The 20,484-nt window shown below is 37.9% G+C and overlaps 2 protein-coding genes across 4 annotated transcripts; one reads left to right on the top strand and one right to left on the bottom strand.

Annotated features, from left to right (window-relative positions):
* Nucleotides 1-455: 455 nt before the first annotated feature.
* Nucleotides 456-9,981, top strand: FHL2 (four and a half LIM domains 2). The gene is made up of 5 exons (XM_083361624.1): nt 456-630; nt 4,371-4,545; nt 5,531-5,700; nt 7,496-7,682; nt 9,774-9,981. The coding sequence occupies exons 1-5, from the start codon at nt 475-477 to the stop codon at nt 9,923-9,925; spliced, it is 840 nt and encodes a 279-aa protein (XP_083217750.1). The 5' UTR covers nt 456-474; the 3' UTR covers nt 9,926-9,981.
* On the bottom strand, nt 7,646-20,484 carry LOC310639760 (ashwin; the record flags this gene model as incomplete). Of its 3 annotated transcripts, none has more annotated exons than XM_083361627.1 (5): nt 7,646-7,701; nt 14,772-14,838; nt 16,850-17,186; nt 18,591-18,757; nt 20,320-20,484. In XM_083361627.1, the coding sequence occupies 4 exons, from the start codon at nt 20,482-20,484 to the stop codon at nt 14,791-14,793; spliced, it is 717 nt and encodes a 238-aa protein (XP_083217753.1). In that variant the 3' UTR covers nt 7,646-7,701; nt 14,772-14,790. The 3 variants fall into 3 exon arrangements, with proteins under 3 accessions (XP_083217753.1, XP_083217751.1, XP_083217752.1); XM_083361626.1 differs by lacking the exon at nt 7,646-7,701 and adding an exon at nt 14,220-14,233; XM_083361625.1 differs by lacking the exon at nt 7,646-7,701 and having other exon boundaries at nt 12,587-14,838.

Raw genomic sequence — 20,484 nt, 5'->3', positions numbered from 1 at the left:
CAGCATTATTTAACTGAAGGAACCCAGAATGTGCCAACTCCTTGAATCAACCAGGCAAATACTATGGCAGACAGGTGGTGTCTCAAGCAACAAGGCCCTATGCCAAGTAGGGCTTTATAGGTAGTGACCAGCACCTTAAATTGCATCTGGAAGCACACTGACAACCAGTGCAGCTTGTGAAGCAGAGGTGTTACATAAACATTCCAAGACGCGGCCATCACTGCCTATGCTGCTGCATTCTGGGCCCACTGAAGCTTTTGGGTTACAGTACTCAAGCCATGAGACGATCATGGTATGAATGACTATCTGAAGGGTCCTTTTATATGTCATCCTGAGGTTCCTAGAAGGAATCATGGAAAATAAACATTCATCTCCGCCATTTCATCTTCCTCCTGCCTGCTGATGTTCTGCCCATTTTGAACTTAACACATGTCATCTTTTTATTGACAGCCTGATCAAATCCCTGATACCAAAATGACTGACCGTTTTGACTGCCACTATTGTAAGGAGACGCTGTTTGGCAAGAAATACATTTTGAAGGAGGAGAGTCCCTACTGCATCAAGTGCTACGAGAGCTTGTACTCCAACACCTGTGAAGAATGTAAGAAGCCAATCGGCTGTGATTGTAAGGTAGGCTGCCCTGCCTTTTCCCTGGCCTAAGCTTTCTTACCTACAATCAGGTCTTTCCAAAAGGTTGCCCAAGGATTCTACCCATCTCAAGGGGTGCAAGGAAGAAACATCTCCCCTGTGAATGGCTCTGATTAACTGGGACTTTTCAAAACAGCCAAAGCAGAGTTTCTTTATAACAGCTGGTCCATATGTTAGTTTTCTCTTGTCTTGAGATAAGCAATCTTCCTGTTTGACTTGTTTTTCCCTTTTTATACATTCTGCTTCTTTCCTTTTCTATATTAAAATAAATAGCGTGAAAATCAAGAAGGACCAGAAGTGCTGCTGGATTTGAGGGAACCCACTCCCAACCACTGTATCCATCCTAGCCTGGCCAAGATGCTTGAATGATTTCCCCAACTTAAAGGCCCAAGGAATAAACTTGATTGTGTGGAGGACAGAGGTGGGAGAAAGGGAAAGAATATAACCCTCTAATAAAAGCAACAAAACTTATTTTCCTACTTCAGAAAAGTAACTAAGTAACAAATAGGCTTTCTTTCTTCCCTTTTTATAAAATGTGAAAATTATATAACTGAAAATCTAAATTGCAAAAATATAATACAGGTAGTCCTTGATTTATGACCCAGAATTATGATTTATTTGAGCCCAGAATTATGATTGTTAATTGTTGCAATCATTCAGTGGGTTACCATGTGACCAGACCTGATTTTATCACATTTTTTGCCTTGGTTGTTAAGTGAACACCATGGCAAATGCCACAGTTTATAATGAAGCCATTATACCCAATGGGCACTTTTCGCTGGAAACTGGAAGTAAATGTCAAAACAGCAAAAAACAGCAAAATTGCAGAAGTGACCACAGAATGCTGCAGATGTTGATAAAAGTTAGCTGATTGTCAAGTATCCAAAATACAGTTTATGTGATTAATCTATATTAGTTTAATTTGCTATAGACTTCTGGGCAGCCAGCAGAAGCCTTAAAAAGAAAAGGATAGTATGCAGAAATTCCTAAAGGCTTACAAACCCTGTTTCTTCCCAGAATTCTTTTCCAGTAGGATTTTTTTAAAAAAAAATCCTTTGTGTACTTTGTGTGTGTTGACATTCCTGAATCCCTTTGCTTGGCCTGCCTTCAAGATGTCTCAGATCAAGGCAGGAATTAGCTGAACTTTTCAACTCAGACAGAGGGATTGGGGAAGCTTAGCGCTACCTGATCTCTGCCACAGGCCCTTCTTCAAGGGCAGTGAGTCATAGCAGATGATGGGCCCCTTTTTCTCTGGGTGAACAATTAAGAAAATATTTGTTATTGGTGGAAAGAATATAGGTGAAAAGTGGTGTACTCACAAATGCTTGTTTATCCTCTGACTGAGAAACTTGATGTTTTAACTATAACGGGAGAGAATGACCAAGCCGAGGTGTGCTATATTGATGGTTATACAGTATTAACCATCCAGTGATTCTCCAAAATGATATACAGTAGATCAGTGTTTCTCAAACTTAGCATCTTGAAAATGTGTGGATTTCAACTCACAGAATGGCTGTCTGGAGAATTCTGGGAGTTGAAGTCCACACATCTTCAAGCTGCTAAGCTTGACAAATATTTCAGTAGATAGTACTTTTCAAAATTACTGAAAAGTACCAAGCATGTGAGTTCTCTTGATGATACATGATTTGAGTGCCTGGTGTGCAGCAGAAAAGCTTGTCATATAAGTTTCTCATTATCATCTCTTTTTAATAATCCCTTAATTGCAATTTTAAGATCTCATTCTTGCATTAAATGATAAATAATATTACAACAAGGCATTTATATATATAGCTAAATCCCAGGAAAACAGATTTGTATATGCGTAGTTCTGCAAAGGTCAGCAGCTGTCATATTTTATGGTTTGTTTTCCACTTGGCTTAGCAGGAAAATAAAAAAAATGATGCACACAGGAAGGCATGTGGGACTGAATCTGAAATAAAATTCCATGAGAAATAAAAAAGAAAAAAAGTTTCCAGCAGTCCAATTCTATGTAATGTGTTCATTTGGTTATTTTATTAATTTGATTATTAATATAAAATGCAACCCCTCTTGTAGAGCAGGACTCTTCTAATATGGGAATTGGCTTTATCAGAAATGACAAAGAATATGGTGGCATTTTCCCCCCTAATCCAGGCAACATTTTGGCTTTTTGTTCCAGTACATCCAAATACTTATTCTAATACTTATTGGGTGTTTGCAAAGAGAAAAAACAAAAGAAGAGAATATGCTGCATGCCCCACTTTTTCTAACGAACCCATAATATGCATTGATATGCTTTCTGTTATTAGGAATGATGCTGATAAATTCCTATTAGTAAATTGACCAATTTGTTCAGAATGCTCAGGATTGTATAGAGTGTAGTTCTTTCTTTGAAAGTCTTCTCTTTAAATGTCTTTGATATAAAGGTTTGTTTATTATCCCACCTTTATATTATTTCTATAAATAATCCAACACAATGACCATAACTATTACTCCTTCCTTTTCCTGCTTTTTTCCACAGCAGCTACCCTCTGAGGTGAAGTGAGTTGGGCTAAGAGACAGAAACTGGCCCAAAGTCACCCAGTCAGCTTTCATTCTAAGGCGGGGGTAGAACTCACAGTCTCCTGGTTTATACCTTGGTGCCTTAACCACTAGACCAAAAAACAATCTCAATATGGATTTTAGGTAAAGAATCCTAAGAGGGAGAGCAAGGAAAATCTTCAAGTTGACATCGAGTGAATAGACCTAGCAGCAAACACATGAGTACCCTGGTCCCAGTCTTTTTTGCTCCAGTGAGATGCATAGAATTGCATTCAAAATGTGTTTGTATCTATGTTTGTGTGTGGATATAGACATCTATCTCACAACAATGATTCTGGACAGCATACAATGATATCAATCCAATCTGGGTTGATCATCAGAACCAGAGGCTTAGTCTTCTGAGCTTTCAGATTAGGGTGTCGATGGCCAGCTGTTCAGTTGTTGGCTGTTGTTTCCTTGTGCTGCCAATACTTGATAAGCTGGTGGTAAATAAGCACTGCTTTTGACTGACAGGCTTTAATCACTTCCCTGGCTACTTTTGTGCCTGCTAGTCCAACAATCTTGGTGGCTTCAAAATTGAATGTATGTCCTTGTTCACTGTGGTGTGAAGCTACCAATGAGTTTGGTCTCCTCTTCTGAACTGTTTGCTTGTGTTTTTGCAATCTGATGCTTAGCTTCCTCCCCATCTGTCCTACATTGTCACAGGGGCAATCCACGTGAGGCATTTGGTAGATTACATTTGAAAGTATGGAGTCTGAAAGCTTAAAACAGTAAACCTCTAGTGACCGACCCAGATCGGATCCTGCAACATTATTCTGGGACATGTATATTTACCTTCATTCGTACAAGGACACAACTCTGAACAGAATGCAAGGATACTGCATACAACCCATGACACCCAAGGATAAAACATATACAAATCAGTGCATAATATTTTTATTGGAAAAAGGGGGCAAAGGATCTCGCCATTCATATAGGTTGTGTTTATTAAAAAGGATAGCAACAACAGCTTATTCAAAGCAATTGTTTAAAATAAATGCTAACTGGTAAACTAGAGTTTAAATTTAGATGGATTCAAATATCATATCTGGTCATATATTTTCCATTAGTTATCAGTCATCACATACAATGTTGTGGTCAGTTTGTCTTAAGGTTATGGAGTGTTTCCTCACATGGGCTTATGTGGTTTGGGATTTCTACAGGACCTGTCCTACAAGGATCGTCATTGGCATGAAACCTGTTTCCATTGCTTCCAGTGCAAGAACTCCTTGGTGGACAAACCTTTTGCTGCGAAGGAAGAGCACCTTCTTTGTACTGAATGTTACTCAAATGAATACTCCTCCAAGTGTAGTGAGTGCAAAAAGACCATCATGCCAGGTTAGACCTTGTCTGCTCTGGAGACACAAAGGGGCTTTTGTGAAATACTTCCTAAAATCAGAGGAAGGTTCTTTTGCAAGATGCTTTTCCAATGGTCAGGCAGAAATGTGTTCTGCAGCCAGGAGAAAACATTTTTCAGGCAGGTCAGTCAAGCTGGGATGGGGAGAGCTGCACTGAATGCCTTTTGAAAAGCCAAGAAGCGCAGTGGTAGGCCGATGATGCAACATATACATTGTAGGTACAATTGGAAAGTTTTTCTGATTCTCTTTAGGGAGTTATGGTTTCTAACTAATTCTATATTTTCCTCCTTTCAGTCTTCCTTAAACTTACTTATAAACCAATATTGCCATATTGCTATTACTACAAAGGATGAATTATAAAGGGTAAAACGATTTTAAAAGAGTATTTCATAGATCCTTTTGTATACGAAATAATCTAAATTACAATAAAAATCAGTTCCACTCCCTTCAAAAAGGAGTAAAAATCCAAACATTTTAACAGCCATGTTTCAAACAACCATAGCTGGTGACCAACCATGATGCCCTAGCTCCATTGTGTGAACTCATTCAATAAATGACTCTCTTTGGCATCAGTCAGAAATGCTACTCTACAATGCCCAGGTTTGCCATATCTAGACTGCAAGTAACACACACAATCACTAGGTGGCAGGGAAAAAAAAACCTCATCTCTTTTCCTGCCATCTAGTCACCACTTGTGTTAGCAGTATCTGTTGTGGTTTCTGAAGGGCATCAAATTAGGGGAAGATTATTCTTCAGAAGACTTATTTTTAGTACTCAAGATCTGAGAAAATGGAAGATTATAGGGTGCCATTATTCCTGACTAGTAACCTAAATTTTGATAACCTGCCCAGATTCTTCCCTTATACTAACTGGAAAATGGAATAGGTAGAAATGAAACATGGAATCTCTATGTCTTTTGTGCTATAACAACTTAAAGGCTGGTCCTGGATTTATTCTTCCCATAGGGACACGGAAGATGGAATATAAGGGAAGCAGTTGGCATGAGACCTGTTTTATTTGCCATCGGTGCCAACAGCCCATTGGAACAAAAAGTTTTATTCCCAAGGACAATCAGAATTTCTGTGCGCCCTGCTATGAGAAGCAGTTTGCTATGCAGTGTGTACAGTGCAAGAAGGTAAAGTTTATTATGCTGTGAAATGTTATGCCCCGAAATACGTATTTTGTCTGCTTCTCCTCTTTATCCAAGCCAATTGTTTCAGGCTATTATCCTACCATAACTAGCCCTTTCTTTTATTTGAGCTCATACTGAAAGATAGATTGGTCTAAAATAAAAAGCTTTCTTATCCATGATATAATTGTGGAAGAGGAATCAGACCAGAGGAAGGAACAGGGAGAAAAGCCTGCCTTCGTTGTGCTCTCTCAGTTAGTCATTACAACCATAGTACAAAGCAGTATTTCTCAACCTTGGTAACTTTAATTTGGGTGAATTTACACTCCCAGAATTACTCAGTAGATGGTTTGGCTGGGGAATTCTGGGAGTTAAAGTCCACCAATTCTGAGAGTGGAAGTCCACACAGAGACTCAAGAACTGTGAGAAAGAATCTACGTTGAGGCTTCCTCTCTGTTCTTTAAACATTTCTGTTGCAGTTGCCTGGATTCTGTAGTGAGTGCTTGAATCAGATTAAGAGTTTGTTAGTGCATTGTTCACCCTGTGCTACGTCTCTGTTCTTGCTTGTATTTAACCAATAATACACACATGCTCTGACAATATCCTTTTTCTATCATGTCTCCATTACACTGTCTTTATCCTGCCTTCAGCCTGTAAATCTGAAGCTGTTCAAGTAGGATTTTCTTCTTATTACTATGCCATCTGAAGTCAGCTTTAGGGTATATAAAATCTGTTGAGTTTTGCCATAGCTTTTTTTTAGTGAGAGGAATTTAGCTGCCTAGGAATGAAGGTTAATGGAGGGAGGTGGGGGATAAATAACAAGGATGGGAGATTTCTTGCCAGAAAACGTTTTATGACTCATGAATTGGTACAGAATAATATAATTTTATTGTAGGGAAAAGACATCATTTTCTCTGAGTCAGTTGATAAAGAGGAAGCCATATCTGGTACTTGGAAGTCTGGTCTCAGGATGATTATCAAAATGCATAGTTATAGAAGCAGCTCAGAACTTCAAACTGTGCAACAGCCATGAGCTTTTCCAGCTTGCTACCTAACCTACTGTATATGTACATTATGGTCTTAGGACACTGTTACAATACGATCCACAGAGAAAAGTAAGATCATGTTGCTGTCCAAATTCTACAGATCTACTACTATTCCAGTATAAAGTCCAGAATATTATTTGATTCTGTTGTTATACAACATAAGGATGGAGGATACAAAGTCAGTGCTGATCTTTCTCATTCACCCCTATTACATTTAATAGAATAGTTCTGTCTGCCTAAGGCATGAGTCCGCAAATTCTTGAGCCCATTGACCTTCTATGAAGTTTCAGATTATTTATTGACCCCCAACATTATATGAAAATAATTTAATAAATACTGCTTTAATAGAATCGTGAATAACAACAACAATGGATAGCCGCAACAAGCTTTGAGGGTCAATACTGACTCCTTTGGAGAAGCCTGTTGGGTTGGGAACTTGGTTTGGGAATAGAAATTAACTTGGGGAGAAAATGGAAAGTGTAATACATGTATATATGTATGTTTTGGGGAAGAAAGAAGGTGTTGCCTTCTTGTGCATGTAACCTCGAAAACTTCCCTTGAATATAAACCTATAGATTAGTTGGATATTGGAAAATATCTTAAAATATTGGGAGCTACTGCTCAAGATTACCTTGCTTTTTCTTTCTAAAATATTTGCATATTATTTAAGTTAAAGAACATGGAGGGCACATAGTAAACAAAAAATGAACTCTTCTTTTTCTTTTCTCCCTGGGATTCCTATTTTAACTAAACAGCCAATCACTACTGGAGGAATCACTTACCGAGAGCAGCCATGGCATAAAGAGTGTTTTGTGTGTACTGGATGCAAAAAACAGCTATCTGGACAACGTTTCACTTCCCGAGATGAGTTTGCTTATTGTCTAAACTGCTTTTGTAGCCTCTATGCCAAGAAGTGTGCAGGATGCACTAATCCAATAAGTGGTAGGTATTTTGATGTTCCCTTGTTTGAAAATAAGAAGAATTTCTATTAGCAATACATGTAAATTATCATCATCATGCAGTTTAAAGTTCTGAACAAAACCTCCAATTGAGTTTGAAAAGACATCACTATGAATTCAAGAATTTGAAGCCGTGAAGCTGAAATAATATTCGTCCCCCACCCCCAAGAATAAGAAAGATCTGGTAACAATGGAGATAATGGTGATGAAAAATTGTAGCAATGTTTAATTTAAAAATCTAAAGTACATAAAGTTTTAGATTGGTCTCCAAAGAGCTAAGTGACAGTGAAAGTACTTGTTCCAATAATTTACACAGTCCATCTTTGATATCCACTATATGCTTCTGAGTGCCAGATCCTAGAAAAGTGCAGTTCAGGGTTTTTACCCTTGCCAACTTTAAGATGTGTGGACTTCAACTCCCAGAATTCTGCACATCTTATAGCTGCCAAGGCTGAAAAACAGTGCAGTAATTGTTGAAAGGAAAGCACCGGCATCTGCCGATGACTATTCCTAAGAGAAAGATTGTAACCTGAACATTGATGATGAAGCAGGTTTTATAACTCAAAAAGAATTATAAAAAAAATACGCAACAAATGCAAAACTAGTGCCTAAATAGCTGTTTCCTATCAGCAGAAGAGTCTAAGAATAAGGCATGAGAAAGTCACGTGCAGAACTAGAACTAATCACAAAACACTGCCATTGCTTGCGGGGGGTGGGTGGGTGGGTGGTGGGAACAAATGAGAGGAATTAAAGGTTACCGTGTCCATGTTTCAGTCCAACCACAGCAGTGTCCATGGATTCCTCACATCTCCTTGGTCACCTCCTCATTTTGGTTAGTCACAAAAAGGGAATCACATTGAGTCCATTACTATTCTGTTGTATTCCAAAGCTTTCTCTGTCAATTTATTTTAGCTTCCACTTCCACTGGTTATAACCCCAGCAACTTCATTTAATCTGAAAATTGTATCTGGGGATTAATTTTAATAACCTTAATCTTTAGTAATTTAGAATGTTGCAGACCATGATTTATTTTTATTTTTACTGTGTCCCTTGTCACTAAAGTTTTTCCAAATTTTAATAAGCATCTTTTATAAATGCAGTATAGGAAAATTATCCAGGTCTCTCTCTCTCGATTTGCTCCTGATTTGATTTGAATTATCAAGACATCAGTCAGTTTCATATTATTCTTTAGTCTGTCATTTATTGATCCATTTTCAATTCATCTCATTCTTGTCAAATATAGGTTGTTTCTCTTCTATATCTTTTAGACAGTCTTTCTATAAAGGCACACTATAAAAATTAATTTCTGGGTCCATTGTTCAAAAATATCCTTTGTCCAATGTTAAAATATTTTGCTTCATTCTAGAATTGCAAATTTAAGTATCCTTTTGCTTTTATTGTAAACTTTAAATGCTTCTAGTTTCCTCTAGTGTCCATTTTTTTAAATTTTAATCATTAAGGCATTTTCCCATAAGGATTTTTTATAATTAATTCCAAAAGGATTGAAGGAAATGTATCTGGTGTTGATCCAAATGTTCCTAATAGCTGGAAAGCAGTTAACAAGCAATTTCCAAAAATGTAGCATGGAAGTATGCAAACTAAAGATGTTGACTACAGTTTGAGCAAGCTAACTATTCCCTTGCCTCTGAGGGCTCTAAACCTGTTGTCATGCAGTCTTCTCACAATAAGCAGCTGTCTAGAGCAGGGGTCTTCAAACTTGGCCCTTTTATGACTTGTGGATTTCAAACCCCAGAATTCCTCAGCCAGCATGCTGACGAACTCTGGGAGTTGAAGTCCACAAATCATACAAGGGCCAGGTTTGAAGACCCCTGCTCTAGAGCAACTATGGACAATCTCAAGTCCTCTCTCATCTAGAGAGGAATTATTGAATAACCAGTCTACTCATTGGCTATTCATTCCAATGTGGTCATTGGCTCTGCTCTTTGGAGCCATCTTCAGTCTATTCCCTCCTTATAAGTCATGGTCAAACATATGTGGGAGATAAAAAGATTGCTTCATAACCCATGATGTAATTCCAATTACTTCACACTGATGTGCCTCACTTTTTTTTCAGGGCTTGGTGGTACTAAGTATATTTCTTTTGAGGAACGGCAATGGCACAATGATTGTTTCAACTGCAAGAAATGTTCCCTATCATTGGTGGGCCGTGGTTTCCTCACAGAAAGAGATGACATCCTCTGTCCCGAGTGTGGGAAAGACATTTAAAAGATGAAAAACATTTCTGGAAAGAGTTGTATTTACAATACATGTTTTCTAATATAATGATGTGCATGAGTTTTGATCAAAAGTAATGTTTTTTCCCTCAGCAACACATATTAATAGTTAACACTAGCTCTTTTTGGGTGCTAGGCCTGAACACAATATACTAATATATACAAAGGAAACAGAGCCATGATTTCTGATCATACCTGGTCACACCTATTGTACATTAGATCTCATCTTCAAACCTCAGCCCTTCATAGAGCAGTTGAGAGCATCTATTCAAGTTTCATCAGCAAAAATTCTTGAAGGAAGGCAGTGTCAAGCCACTTTGGCATTGATAAAAAGAAAAGTCCATCTCCAGCAAGTCATCAAGGAGTTTAACTCATTTGAAAGAGACTTTTTTTACTCATATTCACTTGAAAGCAAGTAAAAACATCACTTGAATATATTCAAGATGTCACAGAGCAATTAAAGCAGGGTTTCAAATTGTGCAGACATCTTACTGAGCTCAGCTGCGAGATCAGGAATAAAAAGATTTGGTATGGATGATGGAGCCTGGCTAACAGGGAGAACCATATTCTTAAACTCGTGTAGTAGGCATTACACCTAACTTTTTTCTCTTTTTAGACTGTAGAAATGTATTGGAGTAGATATAACAGAAAAAAGGTAATTCTTATTATATTAGTTATCAAGCAATACTTCTCATTCCTCAATCCAAACAACCAATACAAAATTTGGGTGATTTAGATATAACTATAATCTTCTCTGTCATATTTCTGAAGAATTACAATTGCCACTGATTAAAGTGTTGGTGGAGGATATTTAAACTTCCCAGTTCACAAATGTATAGATGATAATAATGTAGATTAATTTAGGTACAGATTAGTAATACAATATTTGTGCTGTACCTTTAAAAGAATGATTAAAGAACGTGATTTTCTTCATCAGCATTCAGAGCTATTCTCACTGAATGGGACTTCTTTCCAAATACATGAACTTACCAAATAAATGCAAATATACAACACATTGTTTTAGGATGTTGCAAGATCATTGCACAAAATACATTTTTATTCCTAACAGGTTTTTAAAATTTCATTGCAGCTTAGAGATTGCAAAAGTAATGTATTTCTAGCAAAGTGTTGTATTTTTGTGAATTCGGACATTTTAATAAATGTTAACCATTAAGGTAAAGCTTGAGTAGAATACTTCTCTTTAAAAATATGAATCTACATAAAAAGAGGAACTGTTGATTTCTAAAAGAAGCCAATTTTCAGAAACCAATATAAAATCAAAGCATTTTATATTGGTTTCACCATTACAAACTATATCAAACTATAATATGTGACACAGTTAACTACTTCATATGGGGAAATGTAATTGCCCTAATTTCCTGAAATAACAGAGCACAATACAAATTTGCCTTCCATTCTATTTCTTGTGCTGTTGTAGTTGTGATAATGCATTACGTCTATTTGCTGCATTTCATTTGTGTAGACCTTGATCATAACAGCTGTTCATCTAAAACAGACATGTCAAACACAAGGCCCGGGGGCCGGATCCGGCCCGAGAAGTGGTTTCATGTGGCCCGCGAAGCCATCCTGGAAACAGTGAGGGAACGGCCCCCGCTGCCTTGGCCCTGGGCCAGAGACCCTCCTTCTGCCAGAGACCCTCAGATCTGTCCCACTCCTGCCCAGGCCCCCATAGGCCCCCTTGATGCAAACGATGTAGAGCTGGCCACGCCCACCCAGTAGGCCACGCCCACCCTGGCCATACCCACCCGGCCCCCTAAGGGCAACTGCAATGCTGATGCGGCCCTCAATGAAATTGAGTTTGACACCCCTGATCTAAAAGGTGATTCACTGTGTAATCTCTTTACAAATCTACTCAGCTAATGTTTTATTGAGAAATACGCATCAAAAAATAAATGAGATTCTTTGATTAAGTGCATTAAAATGCAGCTGAACAGGAGTATTAGGCTTCATCTCTCTGGACATCAGGTTATTGCACAGGTTAAATCTCTTTCCCAGCTCAGGGAGGGAGAATTTACTTTCCCTGGAGAGCTGCATTGAGCCCAGGCAATCATGAGTGGCAGCAGCGGACATGGCCATAATTCAAGGCAATTGGAGATAGATGAATTATAGCGTATGTCTGAACCACACTGCTCCAAGACTCTGGTCAGTTGACTAAGAACAAACAGCACAATAAAAACAATACATAAAAACTCCCAAACATCTTTATAAAAAACCCAGCAGAGCAACATTCTCAGTATCATCCTAAAACCAAGCAGATAATGACCAGTAAAAGGGTTGTTTCTATGCTTTTATCCTCTGATCTCGTGTGGGATGGAAATGCAAAACATCCCATCCCAGGAAGGGAATGTTTTCTTTGCCCAAAGTACAATTTTCACATTAGCTACATTGCCCTTTCCTGACATATAACAATGCTCAATCTAGAGCAAATTGAAAAACAGAAGCATGGTGCATGCCAACATGGTTTTCCATAACACTGGATCAGAAAGAAAATACTACATGAAATTATATTTCTGAGAAAACCAACATGACCCTTAATACCTGGGCTTCAGGGCAGAGACTCCTACACATTTATTTCATAGCAGGAGGTACTAGCAATACCCTTGGGCTTCAATTAAGATGGCAAAATTAGTTCATGTTGTTTTTAAGGACTGTTTACTGAACAATCCCACTTTGTTTACTATCTCAATTCTATTCTAAAAGATGTACCTTTTCAAAAATGACCAGCTGCTGTTTTGAAAATATTTGTGTTTAAAAACGTGTGGAAATATTAATAATTCAAATCTTTCAGCTCTTGCCCTTCCTGCAGATATCTTTAATCCTGCTTCACCAGATAATCATTCACTAAAAGTTACATGTGAACAAAACCTTTGGAATCTGAAATTCTATCTCGTTCTGTCACCTCCATGACAGGAACACAATTGTGTTATTTTATTTTTAATAAGAACATGTGGTGACCATATAGGAAGTTGTTTTTTTATGGTCTTTGTAAGCATAATTGTTTTTTACTTGAATCTAAAAATAAAGACTGGGAGCTACTAGTTTGGAATATATACTGCAATTCCTAAAAATATAGAACATACCCAGATTTTAAAAAATGAATTACAAACCTTTATATATGTACTGACCAAAGATGCATTTCAAATAAGATCAAAAGTGCTAATTTTTTTAAAAAGTTATAGCGCAGTCTAAGGCTACTGTATGCTACTTATAAAGAATATTTAAATGTTTCCAGTATTGCAACAGTGCTGTTAGATGTATCTTAATCAACCAGAGTACTGACATAGGTGCTTAATTCTATTATACAAAAAACTCAGTTGAATCAGTCTAACAAAGAAGATAAAACTATAGCACAAAGATGATCTATACAAGAGATCACACTTAAATTAATTTAATTTAGATAAGCTAATAAAATGACAGCAATTCAAATACAAAAACAGAAAATTAAATTGTATACAGTACTATAGTACAAAACTTGCACAATTGTTTAAGAAGTGAATTCAACTACACTTCAATACACCATTCTTTATATTCTGAAGTGCTCTGTGAGGTCTTGGGGCACAATGGAGGCAATGGAAATTATGTCAGTTAACATAATCGTAAGAGTGAATAGTTAAACGTTAAGTTAAATAAAATTTACTGTGAAGCAGTAGAATACAGGACTGTGGACTAAATCTCACAAATGTTCAGAAGTGGTATGCATTTTATCTACTTAGTGATAGTAACACAACTTAAATGTACTCAGTTTGGTAATTTGTTTTTTTTTTCTTACCCAATACAACAAGCAATTATATTTCACTTTACTTCTGCTTTGTGAAGAAACTGCTAAAATTTACAGTTTGGAAACTAAATTATCTCTATCACCAAGATGCTGCTGGCATCTTCAGATCCTTTAACTAATGCAATTTCATTAATGATGTAAAACTCATATATAGCAATGTAATTCTAATATTTTTTATCTTCTGGGATGCTTTGTACTTTAAATAAGAAAAAAAAAGTTTCAAAAAATCTATTCACAGACAGAACTTTAATCTCTGCAAACTTCCACTGAATGTTATCTGTATGATAAGTTCATCTTTTTTCTAGTTGGATAAATAAATAGAGCAAGGATTACTTTCCTTCTGAATTTTGTCAGGCATTTGGTAGTTAAATAAGTTTTCCTTAAAAATGCAAGTATAGTATAAAATTCTGGTCACATACTGTAAAAAAATGCAGTTTTGCTTCACACAGGTTTTTTTTCATCACACAAACCTGAGGGTGGGGACCTTCTGCCTAAGTATCTCTAAAGACAAGAGAAATCGATTTGATCTTCCATTTTAACAAAAACTTCAATTTGAAGCAATACCAGCACACAGTTCAGAAAACTGGAAAGGACCCAAATAGTTTCTAAAAAATAATATTGGCACCTAAGAATGAGAACTATTTTTTCTAGGCCTTTCAACAGAACCATTCTGTGCAAATATCTTAGTAAAATCAGCAGAATAGGGAAACACAGTCTTCCATACTATTTAAATATATATGTTTAAAAATATATTGTACAACTGAACAGTTAGAAACTTTCTCTATCAAATCATGCAAAGACTTGATCTATAGACTATAGTTAAGAATGTAGAAGAAAGGCTGATAAAATAATTTTGTTCTACCAAAATGAACTTTTAAATGGGGAGTAAATTCAAAGTGCAACATAATTTTTCTCAGGTTGATGGTGAACATATGGTGCTTTCTTCATACTGTGAAGTTCTAAGCAACTACCCACTGCAATCTGCATCTCTGGTTAGTACAATTCTTCTGCACTGAAATGAAGATTAAGCATCATTTACATTTCAAACTCTTGTAGGTTCATGGCCAGGTTACATGCTGTATCCTCTTTTTTGATTCAGGAGGCTTCTGGACGGAGAAAAGAATTAAATTATTTAAGGAGACATGTTAAAGCACCCAAAACTTGATTTGTGTTTCCATCTAGTAGTTAAAACGAAGGTGTTTTGAAATCTTTAAAAAGGACTTCAGTTTTCCATAACATATTAGGTTCTTGTCTGGACTGAGCATAATAAAGAAAATATTAGTATGTATCCCAAATTAATTTATCATTACAAATGTACTTATAATTACAATTAGTTTATCGTTACTTTATTATTTATTCTCTCACACTTTTTGCAGTCATCAGACTGCAAAGCAGACGACACAATTACAGGTGGAGATGAAACAGCGTACAGGGGGGAGGTACAAAAACTATCCCTATGGTGTTTAGAGAACAACTTGCACCTGAACATCGGCAAGACGAAGGAGATGGTGCTAGACTTCCGGAGGAAAAGAGAGGAACCTGCCCCACTTTACATCGGGGGGGAGCTGTGTGGAGAGTTTCCTCCTTTAAATTCCTGGGAGTCTACCTCTGTGAAGATCTTACCTGGAAAGTCAATACAACCCAGGTGGCCAGAAAGGCCCACCAGAGACTCCAATTCTTCAGGGTCTTGCAGGAGAACAGGGTAGAACAACAGCTAATGACCTTCTTTTACCGGTCTACTATAGAGCACATCTTCTCGCACTGTATTGTGGTTTGGTATGCTGGCCTGACAGCCGCGGATAGGAAAGTATTACAGAGGGTGGTGAGCACAGCACAAAACATCGTGGGCTGTCCCCTGACACCACTGGATGACATCGCCAGGGCTGGCTGCCTTGGAAGAGTGAGGAAAATTCTCAGGGACGACTCACACCCTGGTTGGTACCTCTTTACTCTCCTACCATTGGGTAGGAGATACAGGAGTATAGCCAGCCGTACCAACAGGCTGAAGAACAGCTTCTATCCATGGGCTGTCAGGCTCTTGAATGGGAAATAACTTTGTGTATTATTGACTTGCGAGGCCGGTGTGTTGTGTGCAATTAGCTCACATGGTGTAATAAGATGGTGGATTTGTTGCCACTGTGAGTTGGGGGGGGACACACGAAGGGAGGCTCAGCCAATCTCAATGTATACATGATTGTACTTTGACAATAAAGGTTCATTCATTCATTCATTCAATGAAAAGTGTGGAAAGTGTGTTGGGGCATAGGTTGCAGTGTTTCTAGAACAGAGATCCCACTTAAGACTATGTGAGATGTGAAACGGGGTGTCTTGGCACACTAATGTCTCCTTTCCTCAGCAGGCTTCACATTTTTCTCTATCCCACAGAGCTCACAACTTGAGGCAGCACAGCTGCTTCAAAGTAGAAGAGGCAGTCTCTCTCTGTAAACTTCCCTAAGCTAATGTGGTAGAGCCACCAGCTGAAAGGAAGGGGGGCCCTCTAGTGGGAGTAAAGATACATTCCAGCTTAGAATCTGTTCCAGAGAGGAAATGTCTGAGGTTAAAGTCTTAGGTCTATATCTGCCATTTCTTAAGGGAGATAGTCTGACAAGATTCTTGTAATCCACGAGTGGGTCTAGTTGCTTGCGCCTGACAGCTAACATATTTTAAGATCCCAGAAAACGAGAATTTGGAACATGGGGAGGGAGAGTATGGATTATTCAGTATATATCTCAGTATATATCATGTCCAAAAGAAAAACTTATTTTTTTTTAGAAAACAGATGGCACAAGAATTTCAGAACCCCCCCCCAAAATATGTCATTTTTAAAATAATAATCTTTACATCTCACACAGATTTTTGTAAAACACTTTTAGAGCAATGCATATTATTTGTCTTGTGCCATCTGAGGGTTATTTTTAACAATAATAAAACTCTATCAAGATAACACAATATGGTAATAATGTACAAGAGTCTACTGGCTTCTTGAACTAAATTAAGACAGGAAAAGGCTGCTGTAATTTTGAATTCTGTTGTTAAAAATGGCAGCTGCTAACTACTGAGACGTTAATTGGGACATAATTCAAGAATGACCTCATAAAATAGTAGAGATATACTTACTGAGGAATCCAATTCTTCTTTTGGAGCAGCTCTCTTTAATGTCACATTAGTTTCTGTAAGAGCCTCTAAAGCTGATAACTTCTGACCAGGTGACATATTAATTACAATATCGTTCTGTTTAGCCTCATTATATGAGAAAGTGGGAGCAGATATGCACAATGTGGAATTTGAAGGAACCGCCAGGTTTTTACATGTGATATTGGTACTTCCAGATGTAAGGAATTTTAGACCATCAGCAGCTCCATTCTCAGTCTTCCTCACTTTAATACTTGTACTTGTTGAACTACCATCAAAGACAATGAGAGGCCTTTTTCTTAGACTTTCCATTGCCATAATGCTAAACAAGAAAAAGTAACATAAAAAAATCATCATAGATATGAAACAAAAATTATTAGTGCATTCCAAATAATATCCCATTTTAATAGCTATTTGGAAGATAGTTGAGTCAATTCCAATATAACTGCCCTTTCTATGCATACTTAGATCACAATTGTAGCTATCCAAACAGATGAGAAATAAACCGCACACTAATGGCAATAGCTTTTGTATCTTCAGATGTGCATTTATTTCACAATTAATCCAGTCTAAGAACAAAGAAGACACCAATCATTTCAAAACAAAATGAACTGGACAAGGCAAATTGAAATAGCCCAAATCTGTACATATGTTTTCCAAAGATTAATTCAAAGATAATAATTTTGGCTAAGATTCCAGAGCCCACACAATTAAATTCCTTGCTTCGGCATCAACCACTTTTGAACACTAATGTATTTGTTTAGAAATGTGTCAAGATCCTTTTTTCAGAACTGATTCACTTTCAGTTGGTGCTAATTCTTTTTAATTATGATTTGCATCTATGCCACCAATTGCAGATAAGATGCTACAACTGGAGGAACAGCCTGCTTAATGAAGTATAAATGTATATGGCACACCTCTTATTGACTTAATTCCCTGTAGAAAGTTAGGTACTTGGGTTATGCATGAAATATACTTATGTACAGTTAAGTGAAAGCAGTTCCATGCTGTCCCTGTTTTGATCCCAGTGCTAATTTATAACTGTTCACTTCCTATTTCTTTTCATAATAATATGTATAACATTAAACTGCCAATGCAAACAACAAAATAGTTGTTTTATTTATCTGACAAAGAATAGGTCAAAATAATCAATTAGCAGACTTTTTCTCAGATAAAGCTGAGTGTCTGAAATCACAGAGAGCATCAAGGAGTGCTGCTTAGCTGAGCACTATACAAGTCCAATACAACCATCTTGTGGAAAGGGCCTCAAGAGCCAAGTGAACCCCCCCCCCCGGCCTGCTCAAGTGGACTCCCTTCTTCCCTCTGACTTACAGGGTAATTACCTCTTCTGCCCTTTCAGGAGTGCAGAATGGGCTCTCTTTAGTTATCAATTACTACTGTATTTTAATTTACAATTGTTTCTTTACTTGAAAGACATTTTGGGAGGTTACAACTAATAAGTTTGGTATAGTGATTTAAGGTGCTGTTCTAGAAAGCAGGAAAGTTCTAGGCCTCCTTTAAGTGTAAAAGCCAGCTGGTGACTTTGGGCAAGTCACTCGCTCTTAGGAAGTTTATATATAATGAAAATAGGACAAAAATCTAATAATAACAAATTAAAATGTAGGGAATAATATTGGCTAACTCAAGAAAAGGTGGTTTACTGTTATGTTACAAACTTTGAAAGATTTTGAAGAGAATCCAAATACTATAAACAAAGCAAACTTACCTTTGGGTACCATGTTTAAACACTTGCTGACCTCTTTTCTTTTCTATTGTTCTTCCCCATCTGGTTTTAGGCAAATCACGCTGAGGCAATGGTATGACATGTTGAATATATAAGTCAGTAAGGCCATCTTTATTGATTTTCACCTCATCTTCTACTGGGATATTCTTCTGATAAAAAACAATAGAAATTATCTCATGTTATGAATAAAGGTAAAGGTAAAAGTTCCCCCACACATGCGTGCTAGTCGTTTCCAACTCTAGGGACTGGTGCTCATCTCCGTTTCAAAGCCGAAGAGCCAGCGCTTGTCCGAGGACGTCTCCGTGGTCATGAGGCCGGCATGACTAGACGCCAAAGGCGCATGTTATGAATAATATGGTTCATATTATGCTTGAAAGCAATTCTATGTGTAGCAATATATTTTATATAATACAACAGAAAGAAAATCACCACAGGTTTGCTGGCATATTTTACAGTTCAGGATTTCTTTTGTCACACAGAATGTACATTTTACTCCAAACCTACAAAAGCAGAAGGAAGCTTTCTTCAATAACACTAGCTGGTTATCAAATATGAGGAAATACCTCCTTAATATAAAAATTCTGGTTACTCTGCCCATACACATTACACTTCTAGGAGAAAGGTGGCAAATTTTACTACATGGAACGAAAAGGAAGCAAGAGAAGCTACATGTTTCCTTATTCTTATCACACCATGCTGCTGGTTAACATATAGGGGGGAAAACCCCAAACCCAAAGGACATCTCTTATGTGCTGTGATAAATTTACGTTATGTATCTGCAAGATTGGGTATCATGTTGCTAACAGAGGAGATACAGGTAGTTCTTGCTTAACGACCCTAATTGGAATCATTATGTCCATTGCTAAGCAATGCAATTATTAGGCAAAACACCACGTGATCACACTACTTAACAATGGCAGTTTCAGTAGTCCTGGTTCTCCTGACCCTGCTCTCACCTTTACCTCCATGCTAGGAACACCTTGCAAGCAGCAAGGAAGCAGAAGATGGAGATCAACTGGGGGGAGTGGGCAAGATAGAGAGATTAACAGATAACATAAACGTTTTTTAAAAATTGTTTGATTATAACGTTGCTTTAGAAAGAAAAAGCAAGTAAATTATTTAATTCATACAGTAATTAAAATAATTCTGAAATAAAGGACTGCCCTACGTGTGGTCACTGCACTTAGGGAGCAAACTTCTACTGCCTGCGTTCCTACCAACGGCAAGGGAGAATGCCAGTCTGCAGTCTAGGCAGGAACGTGGTGTTGTTGTTGTTGTTGTTAGTTGCGAAGTCGTGTCCGACTCATCGCGACCCTATGGACAACGTTCCTCCAGGCCTTCCTGTCCTCTACCATCTTCTGGAGTCCATTTAAGCTCACGCCTACTGCTTCAGTGACTCCATCCAGCCACCTCATTCTCTGTCGTCCCTTTCTTCTATTGCCCTCAATCTTTCCCAGCATTAGGCTCTTCTCCAGTGAGTCCTTCCTCCTCATTAGGTGGCCAAAGTATTTGAGTTTTAGCTGCAGGATCTGGCCTTCTAAAGAGCAGTCAGGGTCGATCTCCTCTAGGACTGACCGATTTGATCGCCTTGCAGTGTTAATAAGCCCTTTTTACCAGGGCTACGGGAAAGCCAAATATGTCCGGCGGAGACCCTGGAAAGCGGCGTCCTCCCTCCTTCGCTCGCCCCCCCCCCCGTTCCTATTCTCGCTACCTGCTCCAGCGTTAGCAGTAAGAACTCCTGCGAGAGCAACTCCGGATGCAGCAGGAGATCCGAGTCCACACGCGCCAGGTCGCCGATTCCATCCTTCGCGGAGAGCCCACGGTCCCCGAAAGCCGCCATCTTTCCTAACGCGATCCTGATTGGCCACCTGACCAT

This window comes from Vipera ursinii (genome assembly GCF_947247035.1).
Source record: "Vipera ursinii genome assembly, chromosome: 4".
NCBI lineage: Eukaryota > Metazoa > Chordata > Lepidosauria > Squamata > Viperidae > Vipera > Vipera ursinii.
The sequence above is the reverse complement of the archived record's forward strand: the minus strand, read 5'-3'. Positions and strand labels throughout refer to the sequence as shown.